This window comes from Eucyclogobius newberryi, unplaced genomic scaffold, assembly GCF_026437365.1.
Source record: "Eucyclogobius newberryi isolate DKJ021-1_F unplaced genomic scaffold, fEucNew1.0.hap1 SCAF_20, whole genome shotgun sequence".
Lineage (NCBI taxonomy): Eukaryota > Metazoa > Chordata > Actinopteri > Gobiiformes > Gobiidae > Eucyclogobius > Eucyclogobius newberryi.
In genome coordinates, this window is record NW_027315835.1 from 8086567 (window position 1) to 8110975 (window position 24409).

The following is a 24409-nucleotide window of genomic DNA, read 5'->3' on the forward strand; positions in this document are numbered from 1 at the left end:
CTACACTAGATAAAATAAAAATTCTAGAGGGCAAATATTTCATTTCTTGTTGCGCTCCAATAACTTCTTAATCTTTGTTATTTTTAAAGTACACTGATGGGTCTGAAAGTATATTTAAAAACACCTTTATGTCTGAGCCACTGATATGAAGAAAACACAGGTTTACACTTTATTCTTTATTGAAAAACAAACAAAACTTTTCTACAAACTCTTCATCTTACAGTGAAGTTATTTCACAGACGCACATCGTTTTAGGATCTCAGAGATGTAGCCGTTGTCTTTAGCCGCCAGCTCCTCCTTCATCCTCTTCAGCTCCGCCTTCACCGCCGCGTCGGCCATGTTGCAGACAGGAAGTGACCTCACCCTCTCCAGGAAGTCCACGATCAGGCCTTCGCCGACCTGAAACGCACCACAAAAATGTAATGTTTAACCGAGATGGAGCCGGAAAAATCTATTACCAATATTTTTTATGGCGTTGGATAGAGCAGCAGATTGGATAATATGGATATTTTTTTCAACCAAATCTGTGCCGCTGCTCAAATGTCAAAGTTTAAACTCAAAAATACACTTTTCGATTTAGTTCCATTAGGTCCTTTTTTTACACAACTTTATAAACAATTACATTTGACAGAAAATAACGATATTACGTCCATCCAATAGAAATGTGTTTGAAAATATGTTTATAAAATATATCAGTTTAGGTTTAATTGTAAGATAAGATAATCCTTTATGAAATGTCCCCATGTGGGACAATGTAAAATTAACCCCAAATAGAAGAAACTGCAGAAATAAACAATCATTATTACTGAGAAAATGTTATTACTACTGTTCCATATGAAGTCAAAAACAGCCAGATCAAAATGTACTTTTACAATATATTATTCAAGTCACAATATAATTGTAACAAATAAACCAAAAATATTGGTGACTATTATAGAAGCAAACATTTGTATTTACTTTATTTTGTCATTGATTTTGTGAAGTGGGTCACGACGTTAGACTCAGGAATGAAAGAAAATGAACCATATTTAACAAGTTTGTTTGGTCTCAAATCATGAATAATCCTTAACACTAATATTTGACATTGTGACATCCCTTGTGGACACTTTAGTTTGAAAAGCCTTTAGTCTTTAGTGACCAGAGTATTCCTAGAACTCCAGATTGTGTTCTTGTGTCATTATGAAATGGATGAAATCTCAGATGTGACGTTAAAGGTCATCTGCTGCTGCCGCACGTCACAAGAGCCGACTGGAGCCAAACGATTTTCAAACTCCATCTTCAATTGTGTTTTTCCTTTAGCGGCTCGTCATGGGGAGCATCATATGAACGCTCAGGAAACGTTCGGCAACTTCCAAGAAACACACTCCATGTTCAAGCACTAAAGAACAAACGTCCTCTAAATGTAAAAGCAATTCAATGTATTTTTAACCCTAACGCCCGAAATCCCAGCCGCCGCTGCCGCCTCCAGAGTCAAGACACCATCAAACACAAGCCATTCATGTGTGTAAGTCTTTGCCTGTTTGTCAGTGCGTCTCCTCTTGGCCCCTGGACCTTCCTCGGACTCTTCCGCCGCAAGCTCCTGAAACTCCTCCAGGTCGGACGCCTTCTCCTTTGCCGCCGCCACCACCGCCGCCGGGAAACACGCCAGCTCCGCCACGTGGATCCCGAAGCTCTGGTCGCACACTCCTGAAACAAAAGTGAAATCCCGGTGTCAGGGAAGGAGAAGGTTTGTGGATTACGACGTTTTCACGGTCGAAAGTGACGTTTAGGGGCGGGGCAGGGTGCAAACTACAATGAAACGTGCTGAGAAACTTCACTCCGCTCATTAGATTTTATTAAATATTACACCAAATGACTCACAACAATTGATAAAAACAGAAGAAGTCAGATTTCTCAGTCTAAAGACGTGTTAGACTAAAAGAGGGAGGCGTGTCGTGCTGGCGAAAGACTTAAAAACTAATAAATATGTCTATACTCGCCATAAAATCACATTTACACTGAAAACTACATGTATTTTATCTGCAGAACTCGCAGTTTACTCAGATCCCAAACTCGCTCTTCGCCGTTCTTCCCGATGTCGTCCGACTTCGTCTTTATAATCCAATTAATCGAACCGTCGGCCAATTAAAGCGCCCCCTACAGGTCGGAAGACTCGTTGAACTAAAACGCAGTAAAGATGAACATATTTTTGAATTTTGCTAAAAAGTTATAAAATTGTTATCCGAGAAAAGCACATTTTTGAGGTTTATAATTTCACTTCCTGTTTGTAATTGATGACACCACAGTAGGAAATAACCCAGCAAACATTGGGCCAAAACTCATCTAATGTCACTCTTTTTTTCATTTGACGAATACAAATATACGAGAGCGACTTTATTTAGTTGAATTCATGTTTAAAAAGTAAAAAAAGTTGTTTATTTGTGTAAATTCTGCATAAACTTTGACTGGAATGTGGAGTGTGATGTCACTTCCTGTCATTTTCTACAGACTTTTCCAACGTTTTCTCCACAAAAACCTGCTCAATTGGTGTAAAACTATAATTTATATGTACAGCAGGTACAAATACACCAGGAACAATTAGAAAATGGTAAAAACCTGCCATTGGCCCTTTAAGCGACTAACCGACCAATACGGCGGCTGCGTCTCGGGGCCCTCGCCGGTGCGTACCTGGTTTGACCTTGTAGAGCATGGTGAGCGTGTCGTGGGAGGTGAGGGCCGTCACGTGCAGGTTGCGGACGCCGGGCCGCTGGCCGGCGAGCGCCGTCAGCTCGTGGAAGTGCGTGGCGAACAGGCAGAAGCAGCCGATCTGGGACGAGATGTGCTCGGAGATGGCCCACGCCAAACCGAAGCCGTCGTACGTGGAGGTGCCGCGGCCCAACTCATCGATGATGATCAGGGAGTTCTGTGTGGCCGAGCTGAGGAGGGGGAGAGTTTAGACCACTGTGTACAAGGATATATTTAAAAAACACTGTATACAAGGATATATTTAAAAACACTGTATACAAGGATATATTTAAAAACACTGTATACAAGGATATATTTAAAAACACTGTATACAAGGATATATTTAAAAACACTGTATACAAGGATATATTTAAAAACACTGTATACAAGGATATATTTAAACACTGTATACAAGGATATATTTAAACACTGTATACAAGGATATATTTAAAAACACTGTATACAAGGATATATTTAAACACTGTATACAAGGATATATTTAAACACTGTATATTTAAACACTAAATATATCCTTGTATACAGTGTTTAAATATATCCTTGTATACAGTGTTTAAATATACAAACACTGTATATTTAAACACTGTATACAAGGAGCTCTATATTTACCGTTTTTTCCGGACTATATATACTGTATATATACTCCGGAGCGACTTGTATGTGATATTATTTGTCACTTTGACATTTTCACTCTGACGACCACAAGAGGGCGCTCTAGGCTCTAAGCGACGCAGAAGAAGAATCTGCACTTCCTCTTCCTCTGGAGTTTGTGGAGTTGTTTAGAAGTGACACAGAGGAAGAAGAATTCAATGGATTTAGTGATTTGGGGTAAAACTGATGCTTTGCTAAACTTGTTAGCATGTTCTTTATGCTATAGTTATCTGAATAACTGTTCATATGTTACGTTAACATACCAGACACTTACCACAGTTCTGTCTGTGCCTCATGTAGCTGAAGGTGTTAGCGTTAGCATACGTACACTTATTCACCATGTTCTCTCATCTGTTATTATTTTAAACTGCATTTACAGATGAAATGTTTGTTCTTGGTCTTGGATTTTATCAAATACATTTCCCCGACTTATACTCCGGAGCGACTTATACTCCAGAACTTACGGTAAACACTGTATACCAGGATCTCTATTTTTTTCCAACACTACATTAGGTCTGATTTTTAAGAACACTAAAGATGCTCCCACAGCTTGGAACACTGGTCAAACTGAACTGAACCTTTGAGAACTCGTTCCTCTCAGAGTTTTTAACATTTATAATAATAATACAATAATAATAATAATACAATAATAATAATAATCGTGACGGTTACCGCAAAATGGCCGCCGTCTCGAGCATCTCGGACATGAAGGTGGAGACTCCTTTGACCTGACTGTCCCCGGCTCCCACTCGGGCCAGGACGCTGTCGATCACGCTAAGCTCCGCCCTCTCGCACGGGACGAAGCAGCCGATCTGAGCCATGAGCGCGATCACGCCCACCTGACGGATAAACGTGGACTTACCGCCCATATTTGGACCTGGGAGGAAACGCAGACAGTTCAGACGAGACACGGCGCGTATTTGTGTTTGCAAATTAAACCCGATTTTAAATGTATACAAGTTTTATTTTTTTTGTACGTTACCAGTTACAAACCATAAACCAACAGAACACCTACTGGACCTTATTGTCACTGCGAATATTGTACTTATAAAACACTTGATGGTTCGATGAGTTCAATTTTTAAACCAAAGATATTTGGATAAATTAACCTCAGATGAAGCTGCGGCTGGGCAAATGTCAGATGTTTATGAGGCAAAAGATTAGAGAAAAAGTAGCGGTTTTATTGTACGAATGTTTCACCGGAACATTTGGAACAAGGACTCATAGAACCAAGTTTGTCCGATTGATTATGTCGCCTGATATCCTCGAGGAAGCAGCATTCTCTGATGGTCTAGTAGAACAGGAAGTAGCATCGCCATTAGAATGCCTGGATTCTAAAGTCTGGCATCGCTGCACATGTTAGCGCTAACGAAAACGGCTAACGATGAAAAACCAGGACCGATAACCGCTCGATCACACGTGGGAAACACCAGAGCCCCGTTCGAAAACATCACTGCGCGTACCAACGTTTTGTCTATTTTTTTGATTTGACGAAGCGATCGGCGCTAAAATTAGCATCAACTCAACCTCCACGTAGAAAAAATGTCTTAAATCTAACAATAACTCAACAATAATGAACAATAATTCACGGGCCACAACAGTTTGACAAGGAATTATTCGTTTTGTGTCACCAAACGCCACAAATCCTGCTTCAACTGGTAAAATGTAGTTAGATATGAACCGGAAGTTAGATATTATTCAACGGCAAATGTAGAGAACGGAAAAAATCATCAATCCACGCGAGCTACAAATGGCAAAATCAATGTTTTTTTTATTTTACAGTCTCATAGAAATGAATGGGATAGAGCGTTTACACAAGTACCAGGCTGTGTGCGCAGCCATTCTAAACGCTGTAATAGTAAAGTCGCCATAACAAGACGGAACAAGGCCGTTGGGTGCCACGGCCGAACGGTGCATACTGCCGTGTCCTTTGGCAAGACACTTCGCTCACACACGCACCTCAGTCACATGGGCACGGCGGGTGAGCGGTGGATGGAGCGCCCGATGTTACAGAGCCTCACGTCTCTCAGCCGTCGTCACCAATACGTCCGTCTCAATCTACCTTATACTCGACTGCGACTTATACTCCAGAGCGACTTATATGTGATACTATTAGTTATTTTCCACAGTGGCAACCGCATTTCACATGAGGGCGGGCGCTCTAGGGTGATTTGATTCATCCCTAACATGCAAAATGGCCGCTATCCGATTTGACATGGAGGGGACATAAACCATCATTAAAATACTACTTCAAATAAACAAGTTCACACCGCCGCCTCAAAGCGTCCAGTTTACATTCTAAGTCTGTGGACACTCGTTTTGGGGCGTCCGGCGTTTTTGTGGCACAAATCCTGTGTTTTGAGCGTCGGACGCTTTGGACACGCCCCAGCGCGAGCGACCGATGCAGAAAAGTTGGAAAAGCTTAACCTTTTTGCGGCAGACGCGGCACGGCAGCCAATCAGAGATGAGGCTCTGGTGACGGGCAACGCACGACCCGGAGGAAGGACCAAAACAAACCCCGCAACAATTTAAATAAATCCTCAAGACAACAGCCAATGGAAGTAGCAGTAGTATCAATGGAAGCAGAAGCAGCAGCAGCAGCAGCAGAAGCAGCAGCAGCAGCAGAAGCAGCAGCAGCAGCAGCAGCAGAAGCAGCAGCAGCAGCAGCAGCAGCAGCAGCAGCAGCAGCAGCAGCAGAAGCAGCAGCAGCAGCAGCAGCAGCAGCAGCAGAAGCAGTAGCAGAAGCAGCAGCAGAAGCAGTAGCAGTAGCAGAAGCAGCAGCAGCAGCAGCAGCAGCAGCAGCAGTAGCAGAAGCAGCAGCAGCAGCAGCAGCAGCAGCAGCAGCAGTAGCAGCAGCAGCAGTAGCAGCAGCAGCAGCAGTAGCAGCAGCAGCAGCAGCAGCAGCAGCAGCAGCAGAAGCAGCAGCAGCAGCAGCAGCAGCAGCAGCAGCAGAAGCAGCAGCAGCAGCAGCAGAAGCAGCAGCAGCAGCAGCAGCAGCAGCAGCAGCAGCAGAAGCAGCAGCAGCAGCAGCAGCAGAAGCAGCAGCAGCAGCAGCAGCAGAAGCAGCAGCAGCAGCAGAAGCAGCAGCAGCAGCAGCAGCAGCAGCAGCAGCAGCAGCAGCAGCAGCAGCAGCAGCAGCAGCAGTAGCAGTAGTAGTATTGGTAGCAGGTTTCACCTGTGATGATGTAGAAGCTCTCCTCTCCGTGGGTGAAGCGGATGTCGTTGGGGATGAAGGCCGTGTCGGCGTCCATCTCCATACACGGGTGTCTGGCCTGGACCAGCTCCAGCCGCCGGGCGCCATCCTGTTCCAGGAGGCGGGGCCTGACGTACGGGATCGGAGCGGAGACCGAGGCCGTGGCAAAGCTGACCACCGCGTCCAGCTGAGCCACCACGTCACCCAGGGTCTGGAGAGGGTCCACGTAGCCTGCAGGGCCCATGGGAATACTCGAGTAAAAGTACAGTTACAGAGAGAGCGGTTTATCCACAGAGTCGTTGTGTTGCTGAACAAAACACATCACTTTAATGGAAGAGGGTTTCATCAGATGTTGAATTCTAAATGCAGATGAATTTCTCATTTGAACCGTTTTTATTCAGAATTTCCGTCAGTGTATTTTGCAGAATACTAAAAAGGAAAGAAATTTACACATTTTCAAGCACATTTTGTCACTGCAAATTTTACACTCTGAATTTTGACGGTTTGAAAATCGATGCATTGAAAACATACTGCAATGTAACGTGTACTGAAATTCAGGAAAACAAATTCAAAGTGAGAAATTTGTCGGCATTTTAATCAAAAATCTGATGAAACAAATATTGTTTCATCAGATTGTTTGAATGTTTGCAACATTTTGACTGAGAATTATGGGTAGCACAACTGATCAAATGTGTTTCTTAACCTTTAGAGTCACTGAAATTAACTTTATACTGGAATATGAAAACTGAAAGTCGTTTCTCCTTCGTGCAGAACTGAACTAGCTCGTTTGCTAACGGCGGTTTGAGATTTAGGACACGTCAACTCGAAAATGAATCATAAATTTAACTTTGTGATCACAAAATCTGCACCAGTGATAAATGTGAGTGCCGTGTTTCCTGTAATTTATCTGGTTTTCTGCTCCTGTTGACTTCATTTTATTAGTTTCAACGTCAAATACGAACTAAACATTTAGCAAAGTTGTAAACCCTTCTATTTGTTGTCGTTTTGAGCCGCTACAGGAGCCGCTAACATTCAGAATGCCTGTCAAAGCGCGCTCATCGCCCTGTGTGCCAGCGTCATTCCCTCGCTCTGCCTCCATCGGTCAGATGAGCTGCCACGGGGTCGGCTTGGCAGAAGTGTGGCCGCCCGCTTTACAACGCCGCTCGGTAATCGCGCAGCCGTGACGCCGCTTCTGCGAATTCGTAGGCGCCAGACACAAAAAAAAAATGACCTCAAAATACCATCTGAGCCCAAACTGTGACCTTAAAGCGCTTCTACTGTTCACAAGGCCTCGGAGAGAATGCGCGTCCGATCGGTTACGACAAAAGGTCACGTAAGACGACGCGCGTGTGTAATTGTGGATTATTGTCTGCGCCCGGAGCGGGACGGCGAGGGGCCCATGTGACGGCGACCTGAGGCGATGCCGATGATCTCTTTCACGATGGCGTTTTGGGCCTCCTCGTACTCCTCGCGGCTCCTGGTGTAGACGTCGTTCAGGGAGCTGAGTTTGCTGTGGGGGACGTGAGGGAGGGACAGAGGGGGGGGACAGAGAGGGAGTAGAGAGGGACAGAGGGGACAGAGAGGGAGTAGAGAGGGACAGAGAGGGGCAGAGAGGGAGTAGAGAGGGACAGAGGGGACAGAGAGGGAGTAGAGAGGGCAGAGAGGGACATAGAGGGACAGAGAGGGACAGAGAGGGAGTAGAGAGGGACAGAGGGGACAGAGAGGGAGTAGAGAGGGACAGAGGGGACAGAGAGGGACAGAGAGGGGCAGAGAGGGACATAGAGGGACATAGAGGGAGTAGAGAGGGACAGAGGGGACAGAGAGGGAGTAGAGAGGGCAGAGAGGGAGTAGAGAGGGACAGAGAGGGACATAGAGGGACATAGAGGGAGTAGAGAGGGACAGAGGGGACAGAGAGGGAATAGAGAGGGACAGAGGGGACAGAGAGGGAGTAGAGAGGGACAGAGAGGGAGTAGAGAGGGCAGAGAGGGACATAGAGGGGCAGAGAGGGGCAGAGAGGGACATAGAAGGCAGAGAGGGCAGAGAGGGACAGAGAGGGGTAGAGAGGGACATAGAGGGACAGAGAGGGCAGAGAGGGACATAGAGGGAAGAGAGGGAAAGAGAGGGACAGAGAGGGGCAGAGAGGGACATAGAGGGACAGAGAGGGCAGAGAGGGACAGAGAGGGACAGAGAGGGACAGAGAGGGGCAGAGAGGGACAGAGAGGGGCAGAGAGGGGCAGAGAGGGACAGAGAGGGAGTAGAGGGGGACAGAAAAAATAATTTTAAAAAGGGATACAAGTTCAGTCAGTTACAGAAGAGTACTAGGGAGACAGATTGTGGACATTTGTGAATAAAACACGTCTTTCAAAAGGGGATTTTCGTCTTTAACCAGAGTTTGATTGGACCACAGACTGTCTCAGCCGCCTCCCACAAACCGTACATTTTTTGGGGCCATTCTGCGTGACAAACCCCTCAGAGCAGAGGGCTGTGGGCGCTTCTACGCTCTCCTTTCAGGTGCTTTCACGTAGCCTGGCTTTGCTCATCGCCACCGTTTTCATCAACGCCCCGGCTCCGCCCCATCAACGCCCCGGCTCCGCCCACTGCTCTGTACTTTAATTATGAGTACGACTCCGGGTCACACACAGAGAGGGTTCAAAAATGTCGTTTAGTCATTCGAAAATGACCATGCGCAGCTTGCTACAGTGAAATGCCACTCTGAAGAGGCGGGGTCTGATCTGAAGAGGCGGGGTCTGATCTGAAGAGGCGGGGTCTGATCTGAAGAGGCGGGGTCTGTTCTGAAGAGGCGGGGTCTGTTCTGAAGAGTTGGACCAGGAAGTCAATTGTCCCATTAAGCAATTAGACATCGATATTGCCATTTGCAAGAACGATGTGTAAAATAATGATGTAGTTTGTTATCGTTCAACGCTAAAATAATCTATGAATCAACGTCTATATTTAATCTTAAACTAAAAAGGAAATACCAGCTCCTTTGAGAGTTATATATTGGTCAAACACATGTCACGAGTCGGACTTTTTACCCGTTTGTGAATCGCACGCCGTTCTTCTGCACGTCCAGGGTCGTGAACTTCTTGTTGTTCCTCAGACTTTTCTCCTCTTTACACGTGACTCGGAGGTAGAAGCCGTGGAGAGCGTTCGACTCCAGCTTCACCGTTTTTCCAGCTTCAAGGCCTTAAAAAAAACATGAACAAAGTCATGTGCAACATCTTAACACGCCTTTTATCGCCCTGAACTGTGCAGCCCAGACAGATTCAAGTCGTATTATTAAGTAGATAATGTAGAAATAATGTAGAAGACTGACGTTTTTAAAGATTTTAACCTTTGCTGTGTAAAGATTGTTCTGTATTTGAGGCTAGTGTTTAGAAAAAGTCTGTTTTCACCCATCCCCTACATTGTTAAATAATTAAAAAAATAAATAAATAATAATAATAATAATTAATAATACATGGTATCATAAATATATAAAAGAAAAAGAAATAGAAATAGAAAGAAAGAAATATATGGCCTACTAAAACGCATTAAAATACTGGTGTTGATTTCGTTTTTTTTTTTTTTTTTATGTATCAATGTTTCTGAATTTGTTTGTTTTTTATTGTTTTTGTTTTGTTTTTTGTTGTCATTTTGTGTGTTTTAGTTTTTGCAACTGTATTGTTATGTTAATTGTTTTGTTGTTGTTTTAAAAATAAAAATTAATTAAAAAGAAATAAATAAAAATTCAACATTTCTCGTTAAAGGCGGTATGGACGATTTTTCGTCGATTTGAGAACGCAGGTGGAAGTGCGCATGTGCACTCCCCCGTGTGGACTGATACAACACACACGTGCGTTTGTTTATTAGCGCAACGGAGCGCATCGCATCTCTCGTCTCCCGTAGATTTCTGTCCACTTCTGCGTCAGCTCGAACTGTCTTTCTCCGTCTTCATTTTGACCCGTACACTGAGGGAACTATATTATGATAGATCCATGCGCTTAGGCACGCGGAAACGTGGGGACGAGCCTGACGCGGCTGCAGGTGAGCGATAGGTGCGTTTTATGATTGATACGTGGCAGGACAAATGATTTATCCACGCCACGAGGAAATATGATAAAAAAATTGCTGTAAAAAATCGTCCATACCACCTTTAAGTTTTGTTGAGAAATGTTGGAAGCAACAATAAAAACAGGTCAATTAAAATTATACGATTAACACAAAGTCAGTGGATCCGTTTCTTTTACTGAGCTGTTCTTTGTTTTTTTAATAATCGTTTCGACTCGACGGTTGCATTTGATTGGTCAGTCGTCGCGTGAAAGGGGCAGAGAGTGGGCAGACAGCCAGCAAAGGTCGAGGGCTGGACCACATGTGCCACGCCCTTAACCACAACACAAAGCACCACTCAGCCCTGTCAACACTGGTTTACAATGCACAAAATGTAATGTGCAATTCATATTTACTTCAAAAACACAAGGTCAAATAAGAGCAAGAAAACATAGAATACACACGTCGCCCTCCTCAGTGTTTAGGCAGCGTTTAGCGGAACATTTTTCAGAATTGTTAAAGTCTCGTGTACGTTTATAATGTTATGCTGGTCCGTCAAAACTTTGTGCCGGGTTTGAATCCTAAGAAAGCGAAACCACATGACAGTGGAGCGGTTTAATAGATCGTTCAACCGTTCGGTCACAGCTCAAAGTCGCTGCTGCAGATTCACTCGGGTTTTTAAGGCGGAACCAAGAGTCAAAGTGAAGAGTCAAACCAAAGCAGCATTGGTGTGATGATTATTCAACTTTTCGTGGAAATAACATTTAGTGTAAAGCCCGAGGCGCGACGGGGGGAGGGGCTGTACAGTGTCACAGGGTTATTAAGAGTTATTAATGAAACGAAGTACCCTCTAATCGAGTGGTTCCAGCTTTTCACACAAAGTACAAAGAAAATAAAAAAGATATGTGGCCCTCCGAGTACCGAGGGATCTAAACGGTCTGAAAAAGTTCACTTCTAGGTCCAACCGGGGGCTAAAAGACGGGTATAAAAGAACTTTAAACCAAGTCAAACTTGGTTTAAAGTTCAAGATTAAATTGAAAACCACAGTTTGAGACCCACTGCCCTAATGACAAACATTGTGTAATCAACATTATTGATATTATTGACATCATTGACGTGCAGCAGGTTTAAAATTGAACACAATGAAGCTCTCTCTGATTGGCTGTAGCGTCGTGGGCGACAGCGACAAAAGTTGAGCATTTTTAAAATGTAATAATATCAATAATCTAATAATAAACCTTTTTAGAAAAATGTATAAAGATTTATTTCCGTTGCTAATGAGAATTACAGAATTCACAAACATAGGAACTTGCGTTGGTGATTCGGTGCAACATAAAACAATGAACAACGATAAAACAACATATATAATCGAGAAGGGCGTGCGTTAAAGAAAAACTACTTAAATCTTTAAAAATAGGCTTACTATGCACACAAAATGTAGAGTTAAATGTTGGATTTCCGGCTTGCGTCACGAGCTCGTCGAAGTGCACGAGCGCGAGGGTTTGACCTGCTCTACTGACACGAAGGAGCCGGACGATTCCACACCGTCGACGTGGAGATGAACGACGAGGTGACGGGAACTCTCCACGTTGCGAGCTCGCGACGCTCAAGCGCGGAAAAGCTTATGTTACACTATAACGTGAACATTACTCTCTCCGTGATGGAGCGTTGCGTCCGCTCACCCAGGTCTTTGGCGGCGCCGCTCAGGACGCTCTGCATGTTCTTCTCCAGGTCGTCCATCGTCTCCCTCAGCTCACTCAGCACCGGGTCGAACGAGGGCTTCACCAGAAACTCGTGGTGCTCGATCTGAAGAGGAGACAAAACCCAACATTACACCCACAAACAGCTTTATTTTACTATTATTGTGACAAGTGTTTGACTCCTGAGGAATTTTATGACATCCTGGAGCAGTAATATTTAGAAGAAAACTGAAATATTAAGCATTTTAACAATTAGATGCTGATTTTTAGCATTTAGCTTAAGTGTTTAAGTGAAATGTCATCATCTGGGAAATTTTAATGTTTTTACTTTGACTGTTGTTTTGAAGAAATGCAAAATTCTAATATCAAATACATCTGCTATAAAATTATTTAATTTAAATGCTACACTAAAGAGCTAATTCAAGATAAAAAAAAAAGAAAAGTGTGTTGTAAACTTTCACATAAGGGTACAAGGTGACATTTCTGCACTTTTATGATTTTGACAGCCATTTCACATTTGTCCAATAATCAAACCTCAAATAATACATTTTCTAACACATTTCTGTTTTATTTTACATCATATCGTCGAACGTTATCGCTGAAACTACAATATATTATTTTTTTGGAGGATATAGGCCACTCCTAGTCGGCGAGTAACGTAAATATTGGTGGGAAAATGTCCATGTCACACTGTAAATACTCAGTTCTTCAACATTTATACCTGGTTCATGTCCAGAGTGGTTTCGATCATCTCTTGAAACTTGACAAAGTCGTTTTGCAGATCTCTAAACGGAGTGAGAAACACGGCCTCCAGAAGCACCACGTAACTTCCTGCAGAGCCAAACACGAGTCATTACAAACACGTGGAGTCGACGCTTTTAATATTCAAGAATCGTGCTGAACATTCCCCTGACGTGACCGCGAAGCGCAACAAAATTGGTGGATTCTACTGTGTTTTCACCACGTGCAGATGTTTCCACCTGGTTATTGTTCATCTGTAATTACTGGGCCGATGCACATGAAACAAAACTGTCCCCAAAGCTCAAATAAACAAAAGCTGAATCCATTTCTCACGGCGGCTTCAGAACGCGGTGCCATTATTCCACCGTAAAGACGCGCTCGCTGTCGGCTAAAAAGGACTTTAAAAGGAGAATAAAATGACCAGTTTGTTGGAGCCGCTCTCAAAATAAACAATGATATGGTTCAGTATTTGTGGATTTTCTGTTGGAGGTCCATATGACATCATCAAAATCCGATTAATCGACTCATTGTAATAACTGTAGTTGCATTTTGATCGTCATTATCTGGACTTTACAGACTCTAAAACACAGACAAAAAGACAGTTATATTATTCAATCGAAATGTTTAAGAATATAAACCAATTTCTTGGTCAAAAATGTATTTAAAACGTCTTTAAAAATACTGTTAGACTAGTCAAATAAGGCCGCAGTTATTTTATTACTTGGTTTATGGATTTTTTACTGAAATATATAGAACAGGCGGGCGAAATATATATAATTTCAATTTCAAAAGAGCTTTTCTTCCGGGAAAAAGCAATTCCGAGAAATTGCTTCACGCGCTCTTATCTCTTGACTTGATACCACTTTTTACATTTAATTTAATGCTATTTTGCATTGTCGGCAGTACTATATAAAAAAAAAAAAATAATAATTTATTTTATTTATATTGTAGAAATCAATCATCTAAGTGCGGCGGATCCGTAAACCAAGTAATAAAATAACTAAGGCCTAATCGGGGAAAAATATCTAAAAAGTCGAATATAATTGTTGCAGCCCTAAATGATCTTTGCACTCTTCTCTTTTGTCTTAAACGGTTTTGTGATTTTCAGATTTCTGCCATGTTTTTGTGATTTTAACGCATTTTTCCCCCTCGTGCTCTACAAATAAGGCTCGTTTATCCTTCATTTATTCCACATTATCATTTTCAAACAAGGAAATTGGAAAAATGACATATTCTTGACATAGTTTTTACTCCTGCTGCTGGTTTTGGCCACAACGTAACCACGGTAACGACTCGAACGCGCACCTGAGTTCCCCTCCAGCGCGCCGATGACGTTGGGGACCTGGCTCACGGCCTGGTAGACCCTGTAGCAGTCCTGCAGCGTTGCCGAGTGACGGTGGAACTTCTTGGCCAGACGGTGGAGGTCCGGGACGCGCCGCAGCAGGTCGTCCTGGAGGGTCTGTCTGAGCTCTGAGTCGCACACCAAACTCTCCACCAGGTCCAGCCTGAGGACGCGGGAAAAAACAGGCTTCAAAATCAGGTCATTTCAGCTCCGGGTCGTTGGATTTACGGCGTTTGATCACGTAAAACTAAACTTTAGCGGTCAAACGGGTTCAGACTTAAGAAACGTTTGTTACACGGGAGAGAGACTTAAGAAACCAAGAAATGTACAAAACTGTAGTTGCATTTTGATCATTATCTGGACTTTACAGACTCTAAAACACAGACAAAAAGACGGTGATATTATTCAATCGAAATGTCAAAGAATATTAACCAATTTCACAACATTTCAAGCATTATTTGGTAAAAATGTATCTAAAAACGTCTTTAAAATTACTGTTAGACTAGCCAAATAATCGGTAAAAAATATTTTAAAAAGTCGACTAATAATTGTTTCAGCCCTAAATTATCTTCTTTTTGCACTCTTCTCTTTTATGTCTTAAAACTGTTTTGTGATTTTGAGATTTCTGCCATGTCTTTGTGATATTAATGCCTTTTTTCCCCTTACGCTCTACAAATAAGGCTTGTTTACCCTTCACTTATTCCATATTATCGTTTTCAAAAAAGGAAATTGGAAAAATGACTAACTTTAAGGGTCAAACGGGTTCAGTGCCGTGTGGCCTGTGCAACGTGAGACTTAAGAAACGTTTGTTACACGGGAGAGACTTAACAAATCAAATATCAAAAAACGGCTCCTTCACTTAAATGCATTGAGGGAACTACATAGACCATGATCCTTTGCTCCACTTCGGCCCAGACAACATGAATGGCTGATATTAAGCACTTTTCTAAGGCTCGTTAAGGTAAAAGTAGCACATCTACAATTGTGTTAAGACCATGAAATGAATGTAAGGATGATGTCGTACTGTGAGATGTGCATAGTTACGTCCCTAGTTACCGAGTATGTTTGTATATCTTTCTGTAAGTGTAGCCGCTTCCGTTACCTCTCTTCTATCTTGGATCTGTCCATCAGTGGCTGTTTGATCCACTGGTTCACGAGGCGCTGGCCCTGAGGAGTCCTGCATTTATTCAACAAACCGGCCAATGAGTGAGCGCCGCTGGTGTCGTCAGGGGAGCCCTGGAAACACACACGTATTATTATCAAATCGGCCAAATTAATATGATGACGAGAGGTAAAGGTCATGTAAAAGTTATATTAATGCATCTTTTACTGGTGTTTTTTCTAGTTCTGACTTAAGGCGGATGTCGGCTACACAATATGACTTGTTCTTCGTGACCGTCTTAGACCTGGACTTGTTCTTCGTGACCGTCTTAGACCTGGACTTGTTCTTCGTGACCGTCTTAGACCTGGACTTGTTCTTCGTGACCGTTCCTGTCCTCTGTCCCTGTCCTCTGTCCCTGTCCTCTGTCCCTGTCCTCTGTCCCTGTCCTCTGTCCCTGTCCTCTGTCCTCTGTCCCTGTCCTCTGTCCCTGTCTCCAATTCTTGTCCTCCTTTCCCTTTCGTCCCTGGTGCCTAGTCCCTGGTGCCTAGTCCCTGGTGCCTAGTCCCTGGTGCCTAGTCCCTGGTGCGCTCACCTGGAACAGATTGAGGGCCCTGACCGCGGCGTTGTCCAGTCTCATGTACTGCCCGAGCTCCAGCGGTTTCAGACAGAACGAGTTGAAGCTGGACTCGTCAGAAAGAAGCTCCAAAAACCGCACCACGGCAGCCAAACACGACACGCCCACCTACGAATCCAACACACATTCCATTATATTCTGCACTTAATCATTTACTTAAGGTCGAGAAAAGAGTCATACCAGACGCAAACGCATTTAATTAGTTAGAGAAGCAATAATTACACATCGGTTATATAACATGCGAGTTATGCCATTTAATGAACTGCTGCTGTTACAGGAGGAGGCGGAGCAACACGAGGAGGCGGAGCAACAAGAGGATGACATACGATTGGAGAGGTTCAGAGACACTTCATCTGCGAAATAACTACAACAGGACAGTAATAGAAATATCCTGTGTATGGAAAAGTATGGAAACACGTGAAAGTTAATTTTCTCTAATAAAGAATAAACAGTTAAAGCCCATAACCTACATCTAAACATAGTAGTTCTAAAGCCTGATTAAACATGTTCCTATTTTTCCCCAAAGCAGGGCATTATGTTACTGGTTCTATACTTGAAATACATTTTATCTTTATTTCAGAGCAATATTTCTTGAAAAACAATCAAAACATTTTTTTAAAAGTGCTTAAAATAAAAAAACATTGCCATTGCTTAGGAAATATCAGCCTAAACCTAATTACCTGCCAAAAAATGCATAATTGAGAAGAAAAAAACATAAGTTGCACTGGTGTATAAGTCGCATTTTTGGGGGGAAATTTATTTTATAAAATCCAAGACCAAGAACAGACATTTCATCTTGAAATGCAGTTTAAAATAATAACAGATGAGAGAACATGGTGAATAGGTGTACGTATGCTAACGCTAACACCTTCAGCTACATGAGGCACAGACAGAACTGTGGTAAGTGTCTGGTATGTTAACGTAACATATGAACAGTTATTCAGATAACTATAGCATAAAGAACATGCTAACAAGTTTACCAAAGCATCAGTTTTACCCCAAATCACTAAATCCATTGAATTCTTCTTCCTCTGTGTCACTTCTAAACAACTCCACAAACTCCAGAGGTAGAGGAAGTGCAGATTCTTCTTCTGCGTCGCTAAGGGCCTAGAGCGCCCTCTTGTGGTCGTCAGTGTGAAAATAACTAATAATATAACATATAAGTCGCTCTGGAGTATAAGTCGCACCCCGGCCAAAAATATGAAAAAAGGTGCAATTTATAATCCGGAAAATACGGTATTGGCCCAGGCTTTTCCCGTAACGTCGGCATCAAAGGTCGCCATGACGCCACCACGTCTCAGCTTCACCTGTTTGTCGAGCTCGGGCAGCGTGTTGCTGGCCACGGTCTCTCCCTTCTTGGACCGGAGCAGTCGGTTCAGATCCTGCACGATGTCTTTGCTGCTGAAGTCGGCTCTTTTCCGCTCAGACACCAGGACTCCGCCCCGCTGCACCACCTCAGGACCAAAGACAAGACGGATTTAATGAATGCGAATCAGGCCTCGCTCTCCAGAGGCCAAAATGTTTACTTCCTTCAGTAAACGTCAAATAAACTAATCCCAGGTTTGTAAAGTTTATGCACATTTGTTCACGTAGCAATATAAGACATTTTAGATAATATCATGAATATTGTTTTGAAGATATGCCAATTTAAATATCAATATATATATATTTTATAGTAAAGATTCTACAAACCAGAGCTGATTAAAAATGATGTTGTTTGTTGATAAGTTTAAAAGACATTGTTTTGGCACATTTCTGTTCGATTGACACAATAGTCAGTGACATAATTCTTACCGGGAAGCAAATTATTAGTATTTGTTTCTGAGCTAAAATAACCAAATCAGTGCATTCCTAATCATTTGAAGTGAAACTACCAGAACTACAGAGGCTTGTGTACAAAGTATGATTACTGCATGGACATTCCAAAACCACATAAGGAGTAGTAAGCGATACTACTTTGAGCAGTTACAAAAGAGCAAACGTGTGGGGGAACAAGATCAGAACGAGACTGTGGATATAACAATATAAACTATAGCTGTATTTGTTAACTGCTTGTGTCATAATAGAGTCTATGACAGTTTGTGGTGCACCGTGACACTCACCTCTCGGAGTTTGCTGCCCTCAGAGCTGCACTCGCCCTGAGGCAGCAGACACTCTTTAGCGCTGATCTGGACCAGCAGCGACTCCAGGTTTGAGAAGATCTCGTTGTCGGGGAACTCGCAGACTCCCATGATCCTTTGCGCCGCGTCGACGTAGCCCACTCCCACCACCCGTTGTCCGTCGGCGGCCGTGGCGTATCGCACCGCCACGACTCCGGCGCAGCCCTCTGCTCCGGACCCGCCGCCAAACAAGATGTCCTCAAACTGGCTCAGGTTCCCAGGAGACGCCTGAGGAGGGAGAGCATTCATGTTGAAAGTAACAATTCTGTTTGTAACGTTATCAAATAGCAACCTCCAATATTGTCTTGTTAGAGTGGAATACCTAAAGTGAACTATATTGTACGTGATCCTGTGCGTTTGGATCAGGAAAAGGATTATTCATGGGTTTAAACTGTTTGTAAAGAGACGTCTAAAGACTGGCACTGTCCCACTGCATCTTCAAGGGGGGCGTTAGCTTTAGCTTCCAAACATTGCAAACTATAAAAACCCAAGGCTGTTTTGTAACAGCAGAGCCTTGTTAGAAATCATGTGCAGAGGTCTTAGCTTAGCAATCTGTGATGAAATAATAATTCATTTGTTTTACCAAGCTCCACAAATCCTACATTAATTAATAAACTAGTAAGAAAACTAAGAAAATAGACATAGAAGTTATGTATTGACTCTTAAAACTAGGGCTGTGCTCAATATATCGTGATAAAATAAGATATGCCTTTACTGTCCACACATGAGGAAATTTTGGTGTTACAACGCAGTAGATACAGGAGGAAAAGGACAGATAACTTATAGGAAATTAAAAACAACACTCTTAATAGAAGAACTCTTATGAACAAAAACAAAAACTCTTATTAACAAAACTCCTGTAAGCAAGATCTCTCATATCTTAATAGGGAATGGAGGGAAGAAAATAAAGATAAAATAATAATAATAATAATCAAATCAAATCAAAATAGCTGGCATAAGACAAATAATACTAATAATAATGGTAAAGTAAACACTTTTATTTACATCAGTTATTTGCACACGAATATGACATTAATTGCGTGTGAGTACGACAGTAATTGCACATGAATATGACGGTATTGCACATGGTTAAGTCAGTATTGCACATGAATATGTTGGTATTGCGCATGGTTAAGTCAGTATTGCACATGGATATGATGGTATTGCACATGGTTAAGTCAGTATTGCACGTGTTCAGGACTAACAGTGTTTGTTGTAGAGTCTGACAGCAGCAGAAGGAAAGACCTGTGAAACGTCTCCTTCACACAGCGAGGGTAGATCAGTCACTGAAGCTGCTCTCCAGACAGACAGACTTCTTGGCAATACGTGCATCGATAGAGCTGTGCATCATGATACTTTTAAACAACATGAAGTCATTATATATATATTGCAGAGTTCTACACTTCTGAACCTAAAGACTGTGGCATTAAGGAGCTGATACTTAATCACAGGACATGAAATTCCGAGGCATTCTCTTTGTCCACTTAAATCAAAACATCATTTAACACCGTTTTTTAGAGTTATCCACGCATCAGGATCATAACAAGTTAGGAGTATTGGGATTGGTATCGTGAACCCTGTATCAGGATACGGTTTGTATCGTGAAGTATAAGGCAATACCCAGCCCTACTTAATACTTCTATGAATACTTCTTCTCATTCCGACAGAGTTTTCCTTAAACATCGGACTGAAATGAGCCCAATTCAGACTGAAGTCGTTTCTGAACCTTTTGAGTTGTAACAAATGACTGGACTCTTTGTGAAAATGCAACTCTGTAGTTTCGTGCTCTTAACCTGTTACCATCCACCTATTTTCGCCCTGTGCACAATGGTTGGACATACCCAAATGGCATTGCTTATTAAAAGAGGATCTTATGTTCCACATGCAAGTGTGATGCATCATTAGAAAGCCTTCTAGTTTCTGCAGATGTGCACATGTCACACTGTCAGGGCTTCAGAACTTACACTACAGAGGCCCAAACATAAACAAAACATCCTTTTTTAGTCTCGCCTGAATATTGTCAATTTGTAATGGTCCTGAGCATGACATACTTCATTGTGTGCATATGCTGTTCACTGTACATGATGTTTATCTTGTTGACAACAACTGTGTAAAGTTTCAGATCTCTAGGAACAGGCATTTTGCTGCTGTTGACCTTTTTGTATCAAAAAGTATATTCGGAACAAGTGATCCAAATATGTGCCAACTGTGCCAAACTGTTTTATTACAATTTTAGCTCCTCTATGATCATAAAACATACATTTTGATGTTTTGTAGGCCACTAATAGCAATTATAACTGCTAAAAAAAAAAATGTGAAAATGTGTAAATATGAGTTTACCCATGAATTTCCCATATAGAGGTTAAAAAATATATATATAATATTTTTATTTTATTTTTGTATTGGTATAATAATACATATATCTAACAAAATGCACGTCCAAAAGGCTAATAAAATCAGAAAACGTTATGCGCAAAATCCTGCCGAGAAATCTGGCTCTTTACAGCCTTCCCGGAGCCTTACGCACGAGAATACAGAAGATTCTGTGTCAATAAGCCCTTTGTCCCGCCCACCATTCTAAAGCTATTTTCATTGGCTAGAATAATCTGTCAATCAATCTGAGCTACGTCATTCGCACGCGGCGCTATTTAGATGTAAACAGACTAAACCATGTGCATTGCAAGCGGCGCATTTTTTTTTGCGGAGGCTGTAGCAAACAAACCTGTGGACAGAAAAATTGGTGGATGGTCTCATTCTGTAGCTAACAGTCTGAAGAAAAGAAGGATATCCAACATTATTTTATAGGTCAAACAGGTCATTTGTTATGGACGGAGAAATGCGCCGGACAAGCGCATTCTCGTCCGGCGAGAAACGAAGAAAAGTTTGTTTACTTGACAATATCTCGAAATCGGATAACTTCAGGAAAAATACAAGTGAATATTGTTTTTCAATGATTCCTTACGGACAGACTGAGTACAAGGATGTACAGAATTAAAGCCGTTTCGTCCGTCATAAACAGCAAACAGGTAGGACATGCGTTTGTAAAAGTTGAGACTTTCTCACAAACTATTGGCAATTGCTTCTTGGGGCATATTATTCAATGTAAATCAATGACATATTCGTTTTGTTGAGAAAATAAGCTTTAAAATGATTTATGGCTTGCTGGTATTGACCACGGAAATAAAAGTGATGATGTAAGAGAATATTTGAGATATAGAAAATGCTCGCCGGTGGACAGGTGGGTGGTAACAGGTTAAAACTCTTAATAACCCTGTATCCCGGTGACCAGCCCCTGTATCCCGGTGACCAGCCCCTGTATCCCGGTGACCAGCCCCTGTATCCCCGTGACCAGCCCCTGTATCCCCGTGACCAGCCCCTGTATCCCCGTGACCAGCCCCTGTATCCCCGTGACCAGCCCCTGTATCCCCGTGACCAGCCCCTGTATCCCCGTGACCAGCCCCTGTATCCCCGTGACCAGCCCCTGTATCCCCGTGACCAGCCCCTGTATCCCCGTGACCAGCCCCTGTATCCCCGTGACCAGCCCCTGTATCCCCGTGACCAGCCCCTGTATCCCCGTGACCAGCCCCTGTATCCCCGTGACCAGCCCCTGTATCCCCGTGACCAGCCCCTGTATCTGTGCCAAAGTGTGGGAGTGTCTGTCTGACTTAATGTATAGGAGTGCCTGTCTTACTCCCTCAGTGTGGGAGTGCCTGTCTTACTCCCTCAGTGTGGGAGTGCCTGTCTTACTCCCTCAGTGTGGGAGTGCCTGGGATTGTCGCTGACAGTCAGAATTACAGGAAGCTGTGTGGCAGTGGAGTTCTCGGAAAAGATGACTTGATATTAATTTGGAATTGTGACAGTGCACCAGTGTTTAAGAGTTCAAAATGTAGCATTTGGCCTATTTTGTATCAAGTTATTGAACTCAAGCGGAAATGGGCATGCTCACTCCCCCTGTGACACAACAGCCTCGCTGCTACTCGTGCGTTTGTTTATTAGCACGACGGATCGCATCACATCTCTCATCTCCGTAGATTTCCGTCTCTTCTGAGACAGCTCGAACTGTCTTTCTCTGTCTTAATTTTGTCCCGTACACTGAGGGAACTATATTACGATAGATCCATGCACTTAGACACAGAGAAACATGCTGCTCTCATGGGGACGAGCCACACGTGGCTGCAGGTGAGCAGTAGGTGCATCCAATGATTGACATGTGAATAAACTACTCGGCTGTCCACGCCACGAGGAAAGAGACTCAGATTTGGCACCAAAAAATCCTCCATAAAGTGTGAACATCAAAATCCAGGATGTTGTTAATGTACAAACAATGCAGTGTTTTAGTTGAGCTTTGACAAGCCTTTGTGTAAAGATTCACATTTAAATGTAGAGAGTTTATTTATACATGAAGTGAATGTGCCATTTGTTTGGCCCTGATGTGATATTGAAGAAATGTATGGTTTTTGAAACTGTTGATAAACTGTACATCAAACCCTTCAAATGTGACAGATGAACGGGACTAATAACTGTCATCTGTGACACGTGTGATCCTGTGTTCATGAATACTGTAACCAGTGTAACCAGTATTCATGTATAGATGACCACATAAGTCGAGGTGAATAGTTTTTGCTGTTTGTTTGTTTGTTTCTACACAGTGTGCATGACAAATGAGGCTCACAGCACAAGACACGCACATGCAAACCAACTGCACAAAGGCTGTAACACATATAATGAGTGGTTTTCTCTCACAACTGTGATGTCGCTCACACTTTCCATGATGAAGCGTTAAGACTGACCTTGTACTCCAGCTTCCAGTCCTGCTCCTTGCTGTTCTTGCTCTGGTTCTTGAACACCTCCACTCGATACTGCCGCACCAGCAGCAGGTCTTTCACAAACGTCTCAAAGTTGAGTTTATTCAGCACCACGCTCTCCAGTCTGCGCTTCCCTACAAGCAGAGATGTACATCACAAGCCATCAAAGATTACAGTACAGACTATTCCCATAACTTTGTAGAACCTGATGCACAGATGCTCTCTTTATTTAGTGAATGTAGTTGTTTTTGTTTGGAGACTGCATTATGGGCCTACAATGGCAGAATTTGCATAATTTTCTTTGGATCGCTTTTAATCATTTCTTGAGCTCAATACACCCAAAAACGCCACTTTATATGAGCGTGTTGCCAGTGGCGTGCTAAATTGTGATAGGGACCCTTAGATTACATAGATTTAACATCATTGGCAGGTGATTTATTATCATTTAGGTGACATTAGATGGACTTAGCACATGTCGCTTTGCCTGGAGGTTTCAGTCGCTGTTACCTGAGCCCAGATACTTCAGAACTCCATTGGTTTTGAAAAGCTCTTTTGCTGCAAACGTGGCGTCTTTCCCGTGCACGGTGTAGTAGTCGTTCCGGTCGAACACTCTGAACGTAGTGTCCGGTTTGTCGGACATAGAGAAATAAAAGCTGAGGAAGCCGCTCTCGGCAGCACTGTCCATGGACAGGTTCTGTTTCGGCTGCACCGCCATGCTGCGAACTCCCGCGTCTGCGGAGTGAACCCGGAAGTGCAGGAGCTTTCAACTTCCGTCGGTTTCCATGACGACGAGAACGAGGAACAGATAATGTACATTGTTTTAATATGAAACCATTCTTTTTGTGTAAAATGTTGTGTCATTACATAATGTAAAAAATAAAACGTATTTATTGTATTATTTTTATGTCCGGAAGATGCCGCATTTTCAGAGCTTGACCCTGGATCTATCTTCTCTTTTATGTCTTTGTGATTTTATAGCATTTTTTCCTGTTGTATGAAGCTCATTGCTTTGCATGCAAAGTGTGCTCTAAAAATAAACTTTCTTTGCCTCAAGGGCTTAGACATAAATCAAAACATTTTACAGGAAACCGACCAGCTAGTTCCGGTTTGCCTTAAACAGGAAAAAAGCTACACTTTCTGCTCCAATCACAATATGATGCAATTAAGTTAATTTATCAACCTGGACAGTTATTACATTTCATATAACAGTTGTTATAGTTATCAGTGGCTCAAAAACTGATTAAAGTATCCCAAGCACCAATTCGGATCAAAATTGAATTGTAAACTTAAATATTTTTTTTCTAGTACAAG

The 24409-nt window shown here is 42.6% G+C and overlaps 1 protein-coding gene across 1 annotated transcript; it reads right to left on the bottom strand.

Moving 5' to 3' along the window:
• Nucleotides 1–207: 207 nt before the first annotated feature.
• On the bottom strand, nt 208–23864 carry msh2 (mutS homolog 2 (E. coli)). Its single transcript, XM_072456761.1, has 16 exons — nt 23606–23864; nt 23084–23232; nt 18237–18521; nt 17442–17588; nt 16093–16242; nt 15501–15634; nt 14362–14561; nt 13037–13146; nt 12298–12421; nt 9622–9772; nt 7999–8096; nt 6569–6817; nt 4066–4270; nt 2668–2915; nt 1517–1686; nt 208–399 (listed from the first exon to the last, which is right to left on the bottom strand). Exons 1-16 carry the CDS (start codon nt 23811–23813, stop codon nt 229–231), a joined length of 2799 nt encoding a protein of 932 aa, XP_072312862.1. The 5' UTR covers nt 23814–23864; the 3' UTR covers nt 208–228.
• Between the last annotated feature and the right edge of the window lie 545 nt (nt 23865–24409).